Source organism: Mustela nigripes, chromosome 17 (assembly GCF_022355385.1).
Source record: "Mustela nigripes isolate SB6536 chromosome 17, MUSNIG.SB6536, whole genome shotgun sequence".
Taxonomy (NCBI): Eukaryota; Metazoa; Chordata; class Mammalia; order Carnivora; family Mustelidae; genus Mustela; species Mustela nigripes.
The window spans coordinates 13,643,976-13,664,468 of record NC_081573.1 but is presented as its reverse complement, the minus strand read 5'-3'; the positions used below and the strand labels follow the sequence as shown (position 1 = coordinate 13,664,468).

Here is a 20,493-nt window from a genome sequence, read left to right as displayed (position 1 = left end):
GGGCAGTGACACCGATCCTGACCTTGCTTTCAGGTCCCCGTGGGGATTCTGGGATACCTTTGCCCAAAGCAAAGGTAGGTCAAAGCCTGGGGGAGGTGCTGACCCTTTGATCCTGCTGGAGTCCTGCATACTTCTTCTGGGAACCCCGCATCACAGCTAGGGGTCCTCCCTCACCCCAGGACCCTCAAGTCCACTCCCTGGGATTTCCTCTTCCAAGACTTTCTTTTTTTTTTTTTTGAGAGAGAGAATGAGGGATTGCCTGGCAGTGAGGGGAGGGGTGGAGAGGAAGAGGGGCCAGAGGGCAGAGGGAGAGAGAGAATCTTAAGGAGGTTCACCATCCAGCCCAGCCCCGAGCCTCACACTGGGCTTATCTCACAACCCCTGAGATCATGACCTGAGTTAAACCAAGAGGCAGATGCTTAACCAACTGAGCTACCCCAGTGCTCCGCATTCCAACACTCTTAAACCCAGATCTCTTTTCTAGAGACCTCAAAATTTGCAATGCTAGGGTCCCTTCTCACTCTGAGTCCGAAAATCCAAAGCACGGGGGTGCTCCATGTATAAGAATTCTAAACTCTTCAGTTCTGGAATTTGTCTACTGCTTCAATCAGTTCTGCAGCCCTGGGGTGGTCCCTCCCGAGGGCCAACACTCTCTGTCCTGGGGCCCTACTCCTTATTAATCCTCCTGGGGTCCCCGCCTCCTGCCTCACTGGCTGTGTGCCAAGCTCAGCAGTAAGCCCAGGGTTGGGGCGGGGAGGGTTATCTGGGGAGTGAAATGGTACAATTATATAATGAGTCCCAAACTCCGCCTTTCTCTCAGGTCATATAAAGGCAAACCACCCCAGCCAGCACCATCTGACCGTCTCTCCCAGGGTCACCATGCTGGCCTCAGGGCTGCTCCTCGTGGCTTTGCTGGCCTGCCTCACCATCATGGTCTTGATGTCTGTCTGGAGGCAGAGGAAGCTCTGGGGGAAGCTCCCTCCGGGACCCACCCCATTGCCCTTCATCGGGAACTACCTGCAGCTGAACACAGAGCAGATGTACAACTCTCTCATGAAGGTGTCAGGACACGGGATGGGTGCAGTGGGGTTCGGGCTGGGCGCTGGCCTGGTTGAGCTGGGACTGAATGGCAGGGGCTGGACAAGGTTGGACCAGAGTCTTCAGAGAGTGGAAATCTACAGGTTGGGTTGCTGGGTCCCAGACAAGAGAGAGCAGATCTTGGGATGTCCAGCCCCTTGAGTATCAGAACCTGGGGGCAAGGCATGCAGTAGGTGAGGGCTGGGCACAGGCCGGCTCCCAGTGGGGGCCGCAGCCTCTAAGCCCCCACCTCCATCAGATCAGTGAGCGCTATGGCCCGGTGTTCACGGTCCACCTGGGACCCCGGCGCATCGTGGTGCTGTGTGGACACGAGGCGGTGAAGGAGGCTCTGGTAGACCAGGCTGAGGAGTTCAGCGGGCGAGGCGAGCAGGCCACCTTCGACTGGCTCTTCAAAGGCTATGGTGAGGAGCTCTGGGTGAGGGCTCGTGGCCAGGCACACCTGATGGCCTCAGTTTCCCCACTGCTCTTCTCCTGACTCACCCACCCAAGCCTGTGGCTGACTTCTACCCCTGTTCTCCTCTGCCCCTGTCCCTGGTTATTGTGGCCTCTCCTTTGCCTTCTGTAGCTTGGCTCAGGGTGTCTGCGACCCTGTTCCCCCTGCTTTTTGCCCCATCTCCCCATTCTCTCCCATGGATGCCTCTTCTTCCATCTTGGATCCCCAGTCCTCCGTACCCGTATCCTTGCCTCTAACTACTCTGCTTCTGACTTCCCCAAGCTTCTGTCTCCCTCTGTCTGCCTCTTTCTACTCTGTGTGAGAATCTCACCTTGTTTCTGTTCTCTCCAGACCTTCTCTGTTCTCGATCCATATTTTCCTCTTTCTCCAGCTCCGCCTTAGGATCCGTCATGTTTTTTATTGCCACTTCCCAGATCTCCACAGAGATCAAACTCCTCCTCCCCTCCTTCCCTCCCTCTCTGTTTATGTGTCTCCATCTCTCCATCTCTGTGGGCATCTAACTTGCCTCTCTCCTTCCGATTCTTTTCTTACAACCCGATCTCTATCTCTTTCAGTGTTTCTCTGACCCTGAGTTGTCATTTCTCCCTATCTCTCCGCCCCCAATCCATCCTCCTCCTCCGGCCATCCGGCCATCCGGTCTGCTCTGTCCACCTCTATCCCCGCCCCTCCCCGCCTCACCACACCCTATGATCCCTCCCCAGGTGTGGCATTCAGCAACGGGGAGCGCGCCAAGCAGCTCAGGCGCTTCTCCATCACCACGCTGCGGGACTTCGGTGTGGGCAAGCGGGGCATTGAGGAGCGCATCCAGGAGGAGGCAGGCTTCCTCATCGAGACCCTCCGGGGCACGCAGGGTGAGCCGGGCTGGGAGTGAGCGAGAAGGAGGGATACACCAGCACGAAGAAGGCTTTCTCCTCCAGGAAGGGGACTGGCTTGGGGGAAGGCATCAGGGTTCCAGGCTCTGGGTCTTGTGTCGGACATCTGGGTCCTCACTCCAGTGCCGTCCTCCAATCCTCAAGCTGGCATGAGACAGCCCAGTTGACGCTCCCCCAAATCCCTGTCTCTCCCCAACCCTATCTCATTCCCCAGGTGCCTTCATTGATCCCACCTTCTTCCTGAGCCGAACAGTGTCCAATGTCATCAGCTCCATTGTCTTTGGGGACCGCTTTGACTATGAGGACAAAGAGTTCCTGTCCCTGCTGCGTATGATGCTGGGAAGCTTCCAGTTCACAGCTACATCTACAGGGCAGGTAACCCGTCCCAGTCTCGCTCTAAAGCACCCCTACCACCACCCACAAATTGCTTTCCCATGTGGAAACAGGTGCCCTGAACCACCATCCTCCTCCTCTCCATCAAAACCACTCATAGACAGTGGAACACTTACATCAGAATACCCACTTTCCAAGGACACCTGGATATCTCCACAGATGCTCCCCCCACCCAAAAAATAAAAACCAGACCAAACAAACAACAGACAGAGCCTGCAGGGAAGATACATGTAATCTGCTCAGCCATACTGCCTGGACATGGGTTTCATCCCAACTGACCTACTGGTCCCTAGGAAGACAGTCCACCTCTTTGTATCTTAACACCTGAACAAGTGACCACCTCAGCCCACCTCCTAAATACAGGAGCCCCAGGTGCTATAAAATACAGCCCACCAAAATCATTAGGTGTCCCAAACCAGCCTACTGGGTACCTAGATAAGTGTCCCTACAGAGCCCCATGGAATACCTGAACATCTGGACAGGTGCCCCAACCAAGAAGACCCCTCCACATGTAAACACCTGGATGGATGTTTCCCCAAACACCCAAAGAATGTCCCCCAACCCAGCTGACTCCCTTACAGAAGTGCCCCCATCACCTCTGTGAACATCTAAAACAGGATCAGCTATTTCCCCCCACTTCAACACTTGCCCACCTGCCCCAACTGAATACCTCAACACCTATGTAGAAGAAAACAAGTCAACCCCTGAACAGGAGTCTCCCAATTCAACCGCATCAGAGTATCTGAACACCTACATGTGTTTTCCAATCCAGCCTCATCAGAACACCCGAAACCCAGATACACAGCCCAGTCCATCTCACCTACATTCTAGGACAGGGGCCCTCAAGCCTAACTCACTTGAAAACTTACCTATCTCCTCCCATCAAGCCCCATATGAGTCCTAAACACCTGGACAGCTGCCTTTAACCCACTTCCTTCCTTACCCTGAGAATGGTCCCGCTCCCAACAGGACCTGCCTGAGAACATCTATACTTCCTGGCCATTCTTCTCTCCTGTCCTCAGCTCTATGAGATGTTTTATTCAGTGATGAAACACCTGCCAGGGCCACAACAGCAGGCATTTAAGGAGCTTCAGGGTCTGGAGGATTTCATAGCCAAGAAGGTGGAGCAGAACCAACGCACCCTGGACCCCAACTCCCCGAGGGACTTCATCGACTCCTTCCTCATCCGCATGCGGGAGGTACAGCCCAGTGGCCAGTACGGCAGTCCCAGAGTCAGGCAGAGGGAAACCAGCTGGGATGGGGAGACCAGGGGCCCCTTCAGATCACCCCCTTCGTGACAGCCTCACAATCTCACGTGTGATACCCGGGCTGCTCCGTCTACCAGCGCTTGCCACGGGCAGGACCTGCGTGTGCACCATAAGACAACGCTTCCACACCGTGCACTCATCGTCAGTGTCCTTTTCCTTCTAAAGGGTCCTCCCTTAAAACAGTGACACCAGGCCTGATGTGTAAAGGGCAGGGAGGTAGCCAGGGAGAGAGTGTGGGAAGGGCATTTGGCCAGAGCCAGATGCCTAAACAAAGCCCTGGCAGAACTAGGCTCTCTCTTCCCACCCCCGGTCTGGACCTAAGAGAGGTGCGCCCAGATGGAGAGACCCAGGCAGGGCTCTGAGGGCTGAGGGGAGGGGGCCTGGCCTGAAGCCCTCTCCCTGCAGGAGCAGAACAACCCCAACACGGAGTTCTACATGAAAAACCTGGTGCTGACCACCCTGAACCTCTTCTTTGCGGGCACTGAGACGGTCAGCACAACCCTGCGATATGGCTTCCTGCTGCTCATGAAACATCCACACGTGGAGGGTAAGGCTGCGGGGACGGGGCCCTGGCCTGGTGGCCACACCCCACTTCCTCTGAGCCCACTGCAATGTCCCCACCCTTCCCAGATGCCTGGAACCTCACCCATACCCTGCCATCCAGATGCTAGGCGATATTCTGCTGACTGTTAATTGGGTTTCACTGGCTGTGAAATACCAAAATTGTGTGAACTGATGGGCAAATAGCTCCCGTGCTGAGCCAAATGTATGTGAGACCACATACAGGTTGAGACCGGGTGAATAAGACACTGTCCTCAACAATGTTTATGGCCAACGTCTGTCTTGAATGGTCTATGCCCATGTCACACATGGATGTACATATTTGGACTACCGTCACCACCCGGAGACCCCCAGATACCTAAACACTAAACACGTTCCCCCTCCTCCCACAGCCAAACTCCATGAGGAGATTGACCGGGTGATTGGCAAGAACCGTCAGCCCAAGTTTGAGGACAGGGCCAAGATGCCCTACACAGAGGCGGTGATCCACGAGATCCAAAGATTTGGAGACATGATCCCCATGGGCCTGGCCCGCAGAGTCACCAAGGACACCAAGTTTCGAGAGTTCTTCCTCCCCAAGGTACTTTCCTGTCCCTGCTATGGGGACCTCCAACCTGCTCCCTGGGGCCCAGCATCCCATCCCCCTTAGAAGCTTCCCAGCCGCTGTCCCACTGCCTCACTCAAACACTTCCTCAACCACCATGTCCCTTCAACCTTCCCACTCAGAGCTTCTTGACTCCAGTAGCTCTCCCAGAGCTCTTGCCACAGGGATTAATTATGAACCCCATGTCCCCAGAAGTCCTCTCTCAAAAGACATGACTTCATTTCTAGACCTCCTCCCTCAAGGACACGAGTCTCATGTCTCCCAAACATCCCGCCTAAGAGGCACAAACCCAGTGTCTTTAAAACCTCCTGTCTCTGGAAGCACGAACCCCCATGTCCTCTCCACCCCCACCGTGGGAGACATGAACTGCACATCCCCCACACGTTCTGTCCTAAGAGACACAGAACCTGTGTCCTTCAAACTTCCCTTCACACAAGACATAAGCCCCATGTCTGCATAGCTTCCTGTCTCCGACACAACAATCTCCTGTCTCCCAAAGCTCTTCCCTCCATGGACCCACACTCCCACGCCTCCCCTTCCTCATCACTTAGGACACCCCAATCGTCCCTCCAACCTCCATGCATTTTCAGCACACTGTGCCCCCACTCTGCCTTATCAAATACCCCCTCTCCTCCTCCCCAGGGCACCGAAGTGTTCCCCATGCTGGGCTCCGTGCTCAGGGACCCCAAGTTCTTCTCCAAGCCCCGAGACTTCCACCCAGAGCACTTCCTGGATGAGAATGGGCAGTTTAAGAAGAGTGATGCTTTTGTGCCCTTCTCCATTGGTAAGAGACCACTGTCTGCTGCTAAGCCACCGCTCCCACCAACAGGGCTGTCTTCTCCTCCGCTCCCCTCGCTAAGGAGCAGCCTGATGTCTTTCTCCAGCTTGGAAGTCCTTCCCGTGATCGACCTCAGCTGCAACCCCTATAATTACTTGAGCTTCAGCAAAAGGATAAGGATGATCACACCTGTCTCAGGGATGGGGGAAATCAAAGCCCTTAGTGAGTCAGAGATTTGTCCACCGTCATTTAAATTCTTTAGGTTCCTCAGTTGGAGGTGAGAGCCAGCAGCCAGATCAGAGTGTGCACCCTGAGGGAGGGGCGTCTAAACTTCCCATTGCTACAGCTAGCTCACCTCCATCCCATGCACAAGGGAAACTGATGCTCAGAGAGGATTAGAGAGGTCTCTGAAAGTCTCTCAGGCCAGGCTCTTCCAGCCCCTCATTCCTGGGAGAAAGCATATGGGGGAGGGTAGTGGGGCAAGGGGCAGTGAGAGCAGGTCTCACCTCCAGCCCTCTTCTTCTGTGTCTTCAGGAAAGCGCTACTGTTTTGGAGAAGGCCTGGCTAGAATGGAGCTCTTTCTCTTCCTCACCAACATCTTGCAGAACTTCCGCTTCAAGTCCCCGCAGCTGCCCCAAGACATCGACGTGTCCCCCAAACACGTGGGCTTTGCTACCATCCCACGAAGTTACACCATGAGCTTCCAGCCCCGCTGAAAGAGGGCTGTGCTAGGGCAGGGCTGGGGGAAGAGCAATGTAGAGGGAGGGTGGGGTAGGGCTAAGGATGGGGGCGGGGTTAATGATGGGGCGGGGCTAGTAGGAGGGAGGTGGCTTAGGGAAGGAAGGGCAAGGTGAATGGGAGAGCAATGGGGTTTTTTCTGTTCACCTTGCTAGAGGCAGAGCCTTAAGAGGTGGGATAAAATGAAGAACCTTACACTATACTGTTAATAATAATAATAATAATAATAACAATAACAACAACAACAACAACCTTATTATTTATTGTATCGAATTCTGCGTCAGCTCTGTGCTAAGAGCGTCACAAACCTATGTGCCAGGGAACAGTGCTCATGCCCATCTTACAGGTGACAAAACTTAACTGATTCCCACGGAATCTACAACAAGAACAAAAAATGTCCTCCTAATAAATGAATTCAGTAAGGTCACTGAACATACAAATGTCTTTTTCTGTTGTTGTTTTCCTATATATTTTAGGTAATCAAAATTAAAAACACAATAATACTTTAGTCACTGAAAAAAACAAAATACTTAAGTATAAATCTGACAACACATGTACCAAGGCTGTACGGTGAAAACTACAGAAGGCTGATGAAATAAATAAAATATATTTTAAAGACCTCATTTATTTATTTGAGAGAGAAAGAGAGAGAGAGAATATGAGCACAAGCAGGGGGAAGGGGCAGAGGGAGAGGAAGAAGCAGACTCCCCACTGAGCAGGGAGCCTTATGCGGAAAGTGATCCCAGGACCCTGGGATCAGGACCTGAGCAGAAGGCAGACACTTAACTACTGAGCCATCCAGGCACCCGGATTTTTTTTTTTTTTCAAGGTGAGCCAAGTCTGTAGGCAGATTACAGGGCAAAAATATTAGCTGCAGATGATCTAAGATGTACTCTTATGTCTTTTTAAAAAAGATTTATTTATTAGAGAGAGAGGGAGAGAGTGCTCAGTGGGAGCGGGAGGGAGTCTTTTTTTTTTTTTTTTTAAGATTTTATTTATTTATTTGGGAGAGAGAGAGAAAGAAAAAGAATGAGCAAAGAAGCTGAAGCAGACTCCATGTTGAGCACAGAGCCTGACCCTGAGACCAGGACTCAAAACCAAAAGTAAGAATCTCAACCAAGTTTGCCACCCAGGTACCCTGTCATGTGGCATTTAGTAATTCTGTATGTAAAGGTTTGACTATATGGCCTCATGAAACTGAGACAACAGACACTGGAAATTGCAAGGAATTTCTCCAAAGCTCACTTCTGCAGAGTTTATGGAAGACAAAAGTTAGACTTTGGTATGATGCCATGTTAAGTGTCTATTGAAAAAGGCTTTGCTTGGGGTGCCTGGGTGGCTCAGTGGATTAAGCCGCTGCCTTCAGCTCAGGTCATGATCTCAGTGTCCTGGGATGGAGCCCCGCATCGAGCCCCCCATCGGGCTCTCTGCTCAGCAGGGAGCCTGCTTCCCCTTCTCTCTCTGCCTAACTCTCTGCCTACTTGTCATCTCTCTCTGTCAAATAAATAAATAAAATCTTTTTTTTAAAGATTTTATTTATTTATTTGACAGAGAGAAATCACAAGTAGACGGAGAGGCAGGCAGAGAGAGAGGAAGGGAAGCAGGCTCCCTGCTGAGCAGAGAGCCCGATGTGGGACTCGATCCCAGGACCCTGAGATCATGACCTGAGCTGAAGGCAGCGGCTTAACCCACTGAGCCACCCAGGTGCCCCAATAAATAAAATCTTAAAAAAAAAAAAAAAAGAAAAAGGCTTTGCTTTCCAAAGGGTTAAAAATTGTGCTGGAAGAAATGCATAAGATAACATCAAGCAACTCCAAATTGAAGTCTGAACAATTTCCAAAATAATTATTCTCTGCTATTGAAAATATCAAGGTCAAGAGAGACAAAAGCTGAGAGTCTATTCCAGGTTAAAGAAGACGAAAGACATTACAACTAAATATAATGCACGATCACGGATCCTGAAGTGGGGGAAATAATTTGGATATTAACTGTTTATCAGATAAGCGGTTTGCACATATTTTCTCCCATTTTGAAGGTTGCTTTTCATTTTGTTGATTATTCATTTGTAGTGGAGAAATTTTTCAGTGATGTGTTCCCACTTGTACATTTTTGCTTTATAATTCAGTGAATGGATAAAGAAAATGTGACACACACACACACACACACACACACAACTCACCAGGGAATGTCATTCAGCCTCTCTCACAACTCAATAGTAAAAAAACCTGCAAAAAACCCAAAACACCCAAATCAAAAAAATACCCACCAGATTAAAAATTGGACAGAGGGGGTGCCTGGGTGGCTCAGTGGGTTAAGCCTCTGCCTTTGGCTTGGGTTGTGGTCCCAGAGTCCTGGGATAGAGCCCTGCGTCGGGCTCTCTGTTCAGCGGGGGGCCTGCCTCTCCCTCTCTCTCTGCCTGCCTCTCTGCCTACTTGTGATCTCTGTCTGTCAAATAAATAAATAAAATCTTTCAAAATAAATTGGACAGAGGACATGAATAGACATTATTCAAAAAAAGACATACCAGGACACCTGGGTGGCTCAGTCAGTTAAGCATCTGACTCTTGATCTCACCTTAGGTCTTGATCTCAGGGTTGTGAGTTCAAGTCCCATGTGAGGCTCCATGCTGGGTGTGGAGCTTACCTAAAAAAAAATTAAAAAGACATACAAATTGCCACCAGATATATGAAAAGGTGCTCAATATACCTATTTATTTTTAAAAAGATTTATTTATTTGAGAGAGAGATCACAAATAGACAGAGAAGCAGGCAGATAGAGAGGGGGAAGAAGGCTCCCCACTGATCAGAGCCCAATGCAGGGCTCGATCCCAGGATCATGACCTGAGCCAAAGGCAGAGGCTTAACCCACTGAGCCACCCAGGCGCCCCTCATTATCCCTATTCATAAGAGAAATACAAACCCAAACCACAATGAGATATAATTTCATACCTTACAGATATCATAGAGAAAAGAGATAACAAATACTGGTCATGATGTGGGTTGGAACACTTGTGCACCATTTGTAATCGTCCCTCAGAACAATGTGTTACTTAAAGTATAACTTATAAGAAATCATACCAGTCCCACAAACATGCTTAAATATAGCATTAAGAAAAACATGTACTAGCAACAGGCCTCTGGGGGAGAGGACAATATACGTCCTTGAAGTCGAGCAGCTGGGAACGCTTGGCTGGTTCAGCGAGGAACAGCGCCAGAGATCGCCCATGGCTAATTAGATGATCCCTTTGGATGTGCTTGCTCAACTATAAATTCTATACTGCTTGACCAGGCATATCCTGCCTCTCTTCTTGCTTATCTATAAAACTTATAAACAGTGTCTAACTCATATTCCTTCTTGTTTATCTACAAGGGATATGGTTAATGTGCAGTCTTCTTTGGCTCCTTTTTAAATTACTGTCTAATATCCAGTAAATATGAGAATGAGGAGTTGTTCAGGGCGACAGTCTTCTCTACTCTCGTCCCCTGCTTCCTCTCTCTTTCAGCTGACTTGTTTGTACCTCATTCTCCTCTGGTGCACTGCCAGGAAGCGGCAACCACTGATGTGAATGTAAATTGGTAAATTACCAACTTACTGCCATGGTGGGAAACAGAATGGTTGTTCCTCAAAATATTAACAATAGAACTACCAGGGCGCCTGGGTGGCTCAGAGGGTTAAGCGTCTGCTTTCCACTCGGGTCACAATCTCAGGGTCCTGGGATCAAGCCCCATGTTGGGCTCCCTGTTCAGCGGGGAGGCTGCTTCTCCCTCTGCCTCTGCTGCTCCCCCTGCTCATGCACTCTCTGTCTCTCCCTCTCAAATGAATAAATAAATTATTTTAAAAAATAAATACATAAAATAAATAAATATCCATTGATGAATGAAAGGATAAAGAACACGGCAGTGGTTACTTTATAATGCTTAAGTCAGGTTTGAATTAATCTCTTTGCTGTGCCAAGGGGGGCACTGAATGTTTTTCCCTATAACCTGGAGGATCAGGACCCCTGCTGTGACTGAGGCCCAGGCAGCAGCAGCACAGGACCCAGTAAAGGTTCTGGAGAGCAGTCCACTCTTAGGAGTGTGGCCCTCTGCATGCCACCTATAGTGACTTATTTCCTCTTCTCTCCTCTTTTTTTTCTTTTCTTTCTTTCTTTCTTTCTTTTTTTTTTTTTTTAGCTCCCTAGAGATGGTTCTTTTATGAGTGACCACCCAAAGGATCCCCAGGTCACAGGGTATAGTCCTTTTTCTGAGTGCTCTATCTGTGGGGCCAGAGCCTGGTTGGGACATACAACTGATCTGTTACAAGGTATAATCTTTCGTCTGAGTCTAGCATGAGTCACAGCTTCATTCCGAGTCACACAAATAAACCCAGGCAAAGACATATTGTCCAGGACCGCATTAAGGAGACCCTGTTACCTTAGTCCTGTCCTGAAATGCCTATCAGTTAGTGGAACTTTCAGTTTAGGTCAGCTAACTCAGAGACGCAACAGTAGTCAACAGTGCGACACAATAGTGTTGTGTCGCACAACAGTGCGAACGAGTTGGGAAACTCGTTCATGTGCAAGTCCTTAGTCCGTCTTCTGATTTAGTGAGTAGCAAGATAGCCGGGCAAGGATGGGGAGGAAAGCAGAACTTCAGCTGGTCCCCAAACATGTCCAGCTCCTAGAATACCCAATCCCACCCTGGCAAGCATGAGAAAGAAGCAGAATTCCCTTCTAGGAACTTGCAACCCTCAATGAACTCACACCCAGAAGGACCTAGATTCCTGCAAAAGGCTGGGGCAGAAAAAACACCACATCTGCCAACTCATTTTCTGAATCCAGCTTCTATCCCACCTATTACCCAAACTTTCTCCTCTACTTCTAGGCACAGAGAGTGTCCTGGGGGGAAAAGATACACTCTCACCCCTCCAGTCTTCTCCCGAGGACTGTGCGATTTCACACCTCCTGTTCCTATAGCATTCTGTAGAAGGGTCAAGACCACATTCAGGGTGTGGTTTGGTTACTCAGCTCCGAGCAGCTGACTCTGGGAACAGAACCAGAATGGGGAACTGGTCAGACAAGAGAAGAGCTAGGCCGGAGAGTGGTGGATTTGAAACAGAGTGACTCAGAAAACGCTAGAGGAGTGGAGGTCCACCACAGCCCCTGGAGTAGGGATTCCCACCTGTATTCATGCAAAGCCATGGAGGAGACAGCACAGCCCAATTATCTAGATGTGCCAGCTGAATGGGATGTGATGGAGGGAGAAACAAGTGACAGGAGAATTTGGGAAAAGGAGAAACTAAGAAGGAACAAAACAGGTGGACTCCAACAACATATTGGCTGAGGGATGCCGAGGACAGTTACTAGAACCGAACGCTTGGATTTCTGCCATTTATACCACAATAGGAACAGGAGGTGTGAAAACTCACTGTAAGCCTCAAGCACAAGGCATATCAAGAAAACTACACCTCTGGGGCGCCTGAGTGGCTCAGTGGATTAAGCCTCTGCCTTCCACTCAGGTCATGATCTAAGGGTCCTGGGATCGAGCCCCCCATGGGGCTCTTTGCTCAGCAGGGAGCCTGCTTCCCTCCACCCCTGTTTACTTGTGATCTCCATCTGTCAAATACATAAATAAAATCTTAAAAAAAAAAAAAAGAAAGAAAGAAAAGAAAACTACACCAAGGTACACCACAATCAAATTGATTAAACTGGCGATACAGAGAAAAATCCTGAAAGTAGCCAGAGGGGAAAATGCCATTACAGAGGAAGTCACTCGGCTTCCATAGTGGAAACTAGACACATTGAATAGCAACCCCCACCCTTCTTCCCTTTCCTCTAGCCCCTGGCAAGCATCATTCTACTCTCTGCTTCTATGGGTTTGACTATTTTAGATTCGTCCAGAAGTGGATTCATACATTATTTGCTCTTCTCTGATTGGGTAATTTCACTTAACATAAAATTCTCAAGGTTCATCCGTGTTGGCAGGATTTCCTTTCCTTTTATGACTGAAAAATATTCCTCTGTATGTATATATCACATCTCCTTTATCCATTCATCAATCAATGGATATTTAGGTTGTCTGTTTATTTATTTATTTACTTTTTTTTTTAAAGATTTTTATTTATTTATTTGACAGTCAGAGATCACAAGTAGGCAGAGAGACAGGCAGAGAGAGAGAGGAGGAAGCAGGCTCCCCGCTGAGCAGAGAGCCCAATGAGGGACTCGATCCCAGGACCCTGAAATCATGACCTGAGCAGAAGGCAGAGGCTTTAACTCACTGAGCCACCCAGGCACCCTTAGGTTGTCTATTTAAAAGTGATTTGCTTCTTTCTTCCGTGGTGGGAAGCTTTCAGCATACAAGTTCTGGGCCTGTGTTGGTAGATTTATAGTTACCTAAGTCGCTTTCCTGAGTGACTATAAATGGTATTGTGTTCTTGATTTTGATTTCCTAGGGTTCATTGCTAGCATACGGAAAAAACAACACAACAAAAACTTTGGGTATGTTTAGTGACCTTGCTAAATTCAGTTATTAGGAGGTTTTTCGTCGTTGTAGATTCCTTGGGAATCGGTTAAGATTTGTCACCTGCAAAATGGGCATAAACACCGTTGCCTGTTGCGTCGGTTTGTGAGCCTTAGGCGAGGTGAACGAGTTGACGCCTTTAGCATGGACAGGACAGAGAATATTTGCTCAAGAAATAATTTCCCTTCTCTCATCCCACCTCTGAAGGATCTACCTCTACCAAGGTGAACAGGCAGAGTCCATTCCTGTCCTCTTCCTCTCCCATCCTCTTGGCGCCTATTTCCCTAACCCACCTCCCTTCCGCTAGCCCCGCCCCCAAACCACGCCCCTCCCGACAGCCACGCCGCTGTCCCTCCCTCAGCTTTGCTCCCCCAACCAGCCCTGCGCTCTCGCTGCCTTTGTTCAGCGAGGCTGGAAGCTCAGGGTGTAACTTCGTGGGATGGTGGCTAAGCCCACAAGCTTGGGGGACACGTCGATGTCTTGGGGCAGCTGCGGGGACTTGAAGCGGAAGTTCTGCAAGATGTTGGTGAGGAAGAGAAAGAGCTCCATTCTAGCCAGGCCTTCTCCAAAACAGTAGCGCTTTCCTGAAGACACAGAAGAAGAGGGCTGGAGGTGAGACCTGCTCTCACTGCCCCTTGCCCCACTACCCTCCCCCATATGCTTTCTCCCAGGAATGAGGGGCTGGAAGAGCCTGGCCTGAGAGACTTTCAGAGACCTCTCTAATCCTCTCTGAGCATCAGTTTCCCTTGTGCATGGGATGGAGGTGAGCTAGCTGTAGCAATGGGAAGTTTAGACGCCCCTCCCTCAGGGTGCACACTCTGATCTGGCTGCTGGCTCTCACCTCCAACTGAGGAACCTAAAGAATTTAAATGACGGTGGACAAATCTCTGACTCACTAAGGGCTTTGATTTCCCCCATCCCTGAGACAGGTGTGATCATCCTTATCCTTTTGCTGAAGCTCAAGTAATTATAGGGGTTGCAGCTGAGGTCGATCACGGGAAGGACTTCCAAGCTGGAGAAAGACATCAGGCTGCTCCTTAGCGAGGGGAGCGGAGGAGAAGACAGCCCTGTTGGTGGGAGCGGTGGCTTAGCAGCAGACAGTGGTCTCTTACCAATGGAGAAGGGCACAAAAGCATCACTCTTCTTAAACTGCCCATTCTCATCCAGGAAGTGCTCTGGGTGGAAGTCTCGGGGCTTGGAGAAGAACTTGGGGTCCCTGAGCACGGAGCCCAGCATGGGGAACACTTCGGTGCCCTGGGGAGGAGGAGAGGGGGTATTTGATAAGGCAGAGTGGGGGCACAGTGTGCTGAAAATGCATGGAGGTTGGAGGGACGATTGGGGTGTCCTAAGTGATGAGGAAGGGGAGGCGTGGGAGTGTGGGTCCATGGAGGGAAGAGCTTTGGGAGACAGGAGATTGTTGTGTCGGAGACAGGAAGCTATGCAGACATGGGGCTTATGTCTTGTGTGAAGGGAAGTTTGAAGGACACAGGTTCTGTGTCTCTTAGGACAGAACGTGTGGGGGATGTGCAGTTCATGTCTCCCACGGTGGGGGTGGAGAGGACATGGGGGTTCGTGCTTCCAGAGACAGGAGGTTTTAAAGACACTGGGTTTGTGCCTCTTAGGCGGGATGTTTGGGAGACATGAGACTCGTGTCCTTGAGGGAGGAGGTCTAGAAATGAAGTCATGTCTTTTGAGAGAGGACTTCTGGGGACATGGGGTTCATAATTAATCCCTGTGGCAAGAGCTCTGGGAGAGCTACTGGAGTCAAGAAGCTCTGAGTGGGAAGGTTGAAGGGACATGGTGGTTGAGGAAGTGTTTGAGTGAGGCAGTGGGACAGCGGCTGGGAAGCTTCTAAGGGGGATGGGATGCTGGGCCCCAGGGAGCAGGTTGGAGGTCCCCATAGCAGGGACAGGAAAGTACCTTGGGGAGGAAGAACTCTCGAAACTTGGTGTCCTTGGTGACTCTGCGGGCCAGGCCCATGGGGATCATGTCTCCAAATCTTTGGATCTCGTGGATCACCGCCTCTGTGTAGGGCATCTTGGCCCTGTCCTCAAACTTGGGCTGACGGTTCTTGCCAATCACCCGGTCAATCTCCTCATGGAGTTTGGCTGTGGGAGGAGGGGGAACGTGTTTAGTGTTTAGGTATCTGGGGGTCTCCGGGTGGTGACGGTAGTCCAAATATGTACATCCATGTGTGACATGGGCATAGACCATTCAAGACAGACGTTGGCCATAAACATTGTTGAGGACAGTGTCTTATTCACCCGGTCTCAACCTGTATGTGGTCTCACATACATTTGGCTCAGCACGGGAGCTATTTGCCCATCAGTTCACACAATTTTGGTATTTCACAGCCAGTGAAACCCAATTAACAGTCAGCAGAATATCGCCTAGCATCTGGATGGCAGGGTATGGGTGAGGTTCCAGGCATCTGGGAAGGGTGGGGACATTGCAGTGGGCTCAGAGGAAGTGGGGTGTGGCCACCAGGCCAGGGCCCCGTCCCCGCAGCCTTACCCTCCACGTGTGGATGTTTCATGAGCAGCAGGAAGCCATATCGCAGGGTTGTGCTGACCGTCTCAGTGCCCGCAAAGAAGAGGTTCAGGGTGGTCAGCACCAGGTTTTTCATGTAGAACTCCGTGTTGGGGTTGTTCTGCTCCTGCAGGGAGAGGGCTTCAGGCCAGGCCCCCTCCCCTCAGCCCTCAGAGCCCTGCCTGGGTCTCTCCATCTGGGCGCACCTCTCTTAGGTCCAGACCGGGGGTGGGAAGAGAGAGCCTAGTTCTGCCAGGGCTTTGTTTAGGCATCTGGCTCTGGCCAAATGCCCTTCCCACACTCTCTCCCTGGCTACCTCCCTGCCCTTTACACATCAGGCCTGGTGTCACTGTTTTAAGGGAGGACCCTTTAGAAGGAAAAGGACACTGACGATGAGTGCACGGTGTGGAAGCGTTGTCTTATGGTGCACACGCAGGTCCTGCCCGTGGCAAGCGCTGGTAGACGGAGCAGCCCGGGTATCACACGTGAGATTGTGAGGCTGTCACGAAGGGGGTGATCTGAAGGGGCCCCTGGTCTCCCCATCCCAGCTGGTTTCCCTCTGCCTGACTCTGGGACTGCCGTACTGGCCACTGGGCTGTACCTCCCGCATGCGGATGAGGAAGGAGTCGATGAAGTCCCTCGGGGAGTTGGGGTCCAGGGTGCGTTGGTTCTGCTCCACCTTCTTGGCTATGAAATCCTCCAGACCCTGAAGCTCCTTAAATGCCTGCTGTTGTGGCCCTGGCAGGTGTTTCATCACTGAATAAAACATCTCATAGAGCTGAGGACAGGAGAGAAGAATGGCCAGGAAGTATAGATGTTCTCAGGCAGGTCCTGTTGGGAGCGGGACCATTCTCAGGGTAAGGAAGGAAGTGGGTTAAAGGCAGCTGTCCAGGTGTTTAGGACTCATATGGGGCTTGATGGGAGGAGATAGGTAAGTTTTCAAGTGAGTTAGGCTTGAGGGCCCCTGTCCTAGAATGTAGGTGAGATGGACTGGGCTGTGTATCTGGGTTTCGGGTGTTCTGATGAGGCTGGATTGGAAAACACATGTAGGTGTTCAGATACTCTGATGCGGTTGAATTGGGAGACTCCTGTTCAGGGGTTGACTTGTTTTCTTCTACATAGGTGTTGAGGTATTCAGTTGGGGCAGGTGGGCAAGTGTTGAAGTGGGGGGAAATAGCTGATCCTGTTTTAGATGTTCACAGAGGTGATGGGGGCACTTCTGTAAGGGAGTCAGCTGGGTTGGGGGACATTCTTTGGGTGTTTGGGGAAACATCCATCCAGGTGTTTACATGTGGAGGGGTCTTCTTGGTTGGGGCACCTGTCCAGATGTTCAGGTATTCCATGGGGCTCTGTAGGGACACTTATCTAGGTACCCAGTAGGCTGGTTTGGGACACCTAATGATTTTGGTGGGCTGTATTTTATAGCACCTGGGGCTCCTGTATTTAGGAGGTGGGCTGAGGTGGTCACTTGTTCAGGTGTTAAGATACAAAGAGGTGGACTGTCTTCCTAGGGACCAGTAGGTCAGTTGGGATGAAACCCATGTCCAGGCAGTATGGCTGAGCAGATTACATGTATCTTCCCTGCAGGCTCTGTCTGTTGTTTGTTTGGTCTGGTTTTTATTTTTTGGGTGGGGGGAGCATCTGTGGAGATATCCAGGTGTCCTTGGAAAGTGGGTATTCTGATGTAAGTGTTCCACTGTCTATGAGTGGTTTTGATGGAGAGGAGGAGGATGGTGGTTCAGGGCACCTGTTTCCACATGGGAAAGCAATTTGTGGGTGGTGGTAGGGGTGCTTTAGAGCGAGACTGGGACGGGTTACCTGCCCTGTAGATGTAGCTGTGAACTGGAAGCTTCCCAGCATCATACGCAGCAGGGACAGGAACTCTTTGTCCTCATAGTCAAAGCGGTCCCCAAAGACAATGGAGCTGATGACATTGGACACTGTTCGGCTCAGGAAGAAGGTGGGATCAATGAAGGCACCTGGGGAATGAGATAGGGTTGGGGAGAGACAGGGATTTGGGGGAGCGTCAACTGGGCTGTCTCATGCCAGCTTGAGGATTGGAGGACGGCACTGGAGTGAGGACCCAGATGTCCGACACAAGACCCAGAGCCTGGAACCCTGATGCCTTCCCCCAAGCCAGTCCCCTTCCTGGAGGAGAAAGCCTTCTTCGTGCTGGTGTATCCCTCCTTCTCGCTCACTCCCAGCCCGGCTCACCCTGCGTGCCCCGGAGGGTCTCGATGAGGAAGCCTGCCTCCTCCTGGATGCGCTCCTCAATGCCCCGCTTGCCCACACCGAAGTCCCGCAGCGTGGTGATGGAGAAGCGCCTGAGCTGCTTGGCGCGCTCCCCGTTGCTGAATGCCACACCTGGGGAGGGATCATAGGGTGTGGTGAGGCGGGGAGGGGCGGGGATAGAGGTGGACAGAGCAGACCGGATGGCCGGATGGCCGGAGGAGGAGGATGGATTGGGGGCGGAGAGATAGGGAGAAATGACAACTCAGGGTCAGAGAAACACTGAAAGAGATAGAGATCGGGTTGTAAGAAAAGAATCGGAAGGAGAGAGGCAAGTTAGATGCCCACAGAGATGGAGAGATGGAGACACATAAACAGAGAGGGAGGGAAGGAGGGGAGGAGGAGTTTGATCTCTGTGGAGATCTGGGAAGTGGCAATAAAAAACATGACGGATCCTAAGGCGGAGCTGGAGAAAGAGGAAAATATGGATCGAGAACAGAGAAGGTCTGGAGAGAACAGAAACAAGGTGAGATTCTCACACAGAGTAGAAAGAGGCAGACAGAGGGAGACAGAAGCTTGGGGAAGTCAGAAGCAGAGTAGTTAGAGGCAAGGATACGGGTACGGAGGACTGGGGATCCAAGATGGAAGAAGAGGCATCCATGGGAGAGAATGGGGAGATGGGGCAAAAAGCAGGGGGAACAGGGTCGCAGACACCCTGAGCCAAGCTACAGAAGGCAAAGGAGAGGCCACAATAACCAGGGACAGGGACAGAGGAGAATAGGGGTAGAAGTAAGCCACAGGCTCGGGTGGGTGAGTCAGGAGAAGAGCAGTGGGGAAACTGAGGTCATCCGGTGTGCCTGGCCACGAGCCCTCACCCAGAGCTCCTCACCATAGCCTTTGAAGAGCTGGTCGAAGGTGGCCTGCCCGCCTCGCCCGCTGAACTCCTCAGCCTGGTCTACCAGAGCCTCCTTCACTGCCTCGTGTCCACACAGCACCACAATGCGCCGGGGTCCCAGGTGGACCGTGAACACCGGGCCATAGCGCTCACTGATCTGATGGAGGTGGGGGCTTAGAGGCTGTGGCCCCCACTGGGAGCCAGCCTGTGCCCAGCCCTCACCTACTGCATGCCTTGCCCCCAGGTTCTGATACTCAAGGGGCTGGACATCCCAAGATCTGCTCTCTCTTGTCTGGGACCCTGCAGCCCAACCCGCAGATTTCCACTCCCTGAAGACTCTGATCCAACCTTGCTCAGCCCCTGCCATTCAGTCCCAGCTCAACCAGACCAGCGCCCAGCCCCACCCCACTGCACCCATCCCGTGTCCTGACACCTTCATGAAAGAGTTGTACATCTGCTCTGTGTTCAGCTGCAGGTAGTTCCCAATGAAGGGCAATGGGGTGGGTCCCGGAGGGAGCTTCCCCCAGAGCTTCCTCTGCCTCCAGACAGACATCAAGACCATGATGGTGAGGCAGGCCAGCAAAGCCACGAGGAGCAGCCCTGAGGCCAGCATGGTGACCCTGGGAGAGACGGTCAGATGGTGCTGGCTGGGGTGGTTTGCCTTTATATGACCTGGGAGAGAAGGGTGGACTTTGGTCTTATTTGTTAATTGTGCCATTTCATTTCCCAGCTATAGTCCCTGCCCACCCCCACTCCCAGACTCACAGTTGACCTTGGGACAAACCAGCAAGGCAAGAAGAGGAGATTTCAGGGATATTAACAGAGAGTGGGCCCTGGGAAGGGCCACCCTCAGTCTGTAGACTTGGCTGAAGCAGTAGACACATTCTGAACTTTAAGATTTTGGAAGATATGGATTCAGACTCCTGAGCTTTGGACTTGAGGTCAGAGTGGGAAGTGGCCCAAAAATTATGGATTAGGGCATCTTTGGAGAAAAGAATTCAGAGATCTGGGTTTAAGAGTGTTGGAATGGGACAGCATGTATGGTCATAGATTTAGGATTTTTTTGCAGAGGAGGGATGTACAGTTAAAGGTCTTGGGAGGTGAGATCCCAGGGAGTGGACTTGGAGGTCTTGGGGTAAGGGAGGACCCCTAGCTGTGATGCAAGGTTCCCAGAAGAAGTATGCAGGACTCCAGCAGGATCAAAGGGTCAGCACTTCCCCCAGGCTTTGACCTACCTTTGCGTTGGGCACAGTGTCACTTCTGGTGCCCAGAATCCCCACTGGGACCTGAAAGCAAGGTCAGGATCGGTGTCATTGCCCTGCTGTGATTGGGAAAGGGGTAGAAGTCCAGAGCCACATTTAAGGGGAACCTTTCTTAGGAAAGAAGGGTAACTTGTGGTCTCTATGCCAGAGGCCCTGGGCAGGACTTGGAAACAGTAAGGACATCCACCCATATGGTGCCAAGAAGTCCTGACTGTCTCAAGGGCTGTAACTGACAGAGAGCCTCGCCAGTCCTACCCAGACCCCTGGGGGAGCTCACTAGCTTCACCATTTCCATTGTCGCTGTTGGTAGAAGTG

General features: G+C 51.1%; 2 protein-coding genes across 2 annotated transcripts; one reads left to right on the top strand and one right to left on the bottom strand.

Moving 5' to 3' along the window:
- The first annotated feature begins 841 nt into the window (after nucleotides 1-841).
- LOC132004910 (cytochrome P450 2A13) lies at nucleotides 842-7,384 on the top strand. Its single transcript, XM_059381537.1, has 9 exons — nucleotides 842-1,059; nucleotides 1,337-1,499; nucleotides 2,254-2,403; nucleotides 2,639-2,799; nucleotides 3,840-4,016; nucleotides 4,491-4,632; nucleotides 5,039-5,226; nucleotides 5,893-6,034; nucleotides 6,563-7,384. The coding sequence occupies exons 1-9, from the start codon at nucleotides 880-882 to the stop codon at nucleotides 6,742-6,744; spliced, it is 1,485 nt and encodes a 494-aa protein (XP_059237520.1). The 5' UTR covers nucleotides 842-879; the 3' UTR covers nucleotides 6,745-7,384.
- A 5,043-nt stretch (nucleotides 7,385-12,427) lies between these two features.
- On the bottom strand, nucleotides 12,428-19,566 carry LOC132006187 (cytochrome P450 2A13-like). The gene is made up of 9 exons (XM_059383945.1): nucleotides 19,350-19,566; nucleotides 18,911-19,073; nucleotides 18,007-18,156; nucleotides 17,611-17,771; nucleotides 16,394-16,570; nucleotides 15,778-15,919; nucleotides 15,184-15,371; nucleotides 14,376-14,517; nucleotides 12,428-13,847 (listed from the first exon to the last, which is right to left on the bottom strand). The coding sequence occupies exons 1-9, from the start codon at nucleotides 19,527-19,529 to the stop codon at nucleotides 13,666-13,668; spliced, it is 1,485 nt and encodes a 494-aa protein (XP_059239928.1). The 5' UTR covers nucleotides 19,530-19,566; the 3' UTR covers nucleotides 12,428-13,665.
- Between the last annotated feature and the right edge of the window lie 927 nt (nucleotides 19,567-20,493).

Bases quoted from the DNA above. Each gene is read 5' to 3' on its own strand.
- LOC132006187 (XM_059383945.1), bottom strand. From the start codon at position 19,529: ATGCTGGCCTCAGGGCTGCTCCTCGTGGCTTTGCTGGCCTGCCTCACC. The intron at 15,920-16,393 runs GTACAGCCCAGT...CTCTCCCTGCAG, and splicing joins TCCTCATCCGCATGCGGGAG to GAGCAGAACAACCCCAACAC. The intron at 14,518-15,183 runs GTACTTTCCTGT...CCTCCTCCCCAG, and splicing joins GAGAGTTCTTCCTCCCCAAG to GGCACCGAAGTGTTCCCCAT.
- LOC132004910 (XM_059381537.1), top strand. From the start codon at position 880: ATGCTGGCCTCAGGGCTGCTCCTCGTGGCTTTGCTGGCCTGCCTCACC. The intron at 1,060-1,336 runs GTGTCAGGACAC...CACCTCCATCAG, and splicing joins TGTACAACTCTCTCATGAAG to ATCAGTGAGCGCTATGGCCC. The intron at 5,227-5,892 runs GTACTTTCCTGT...CCTCCTCCCCAG, and splicing joins GAGAGTTCTTCCTCCCCAAG to GGCACCGAAGTGTTCCCCAT.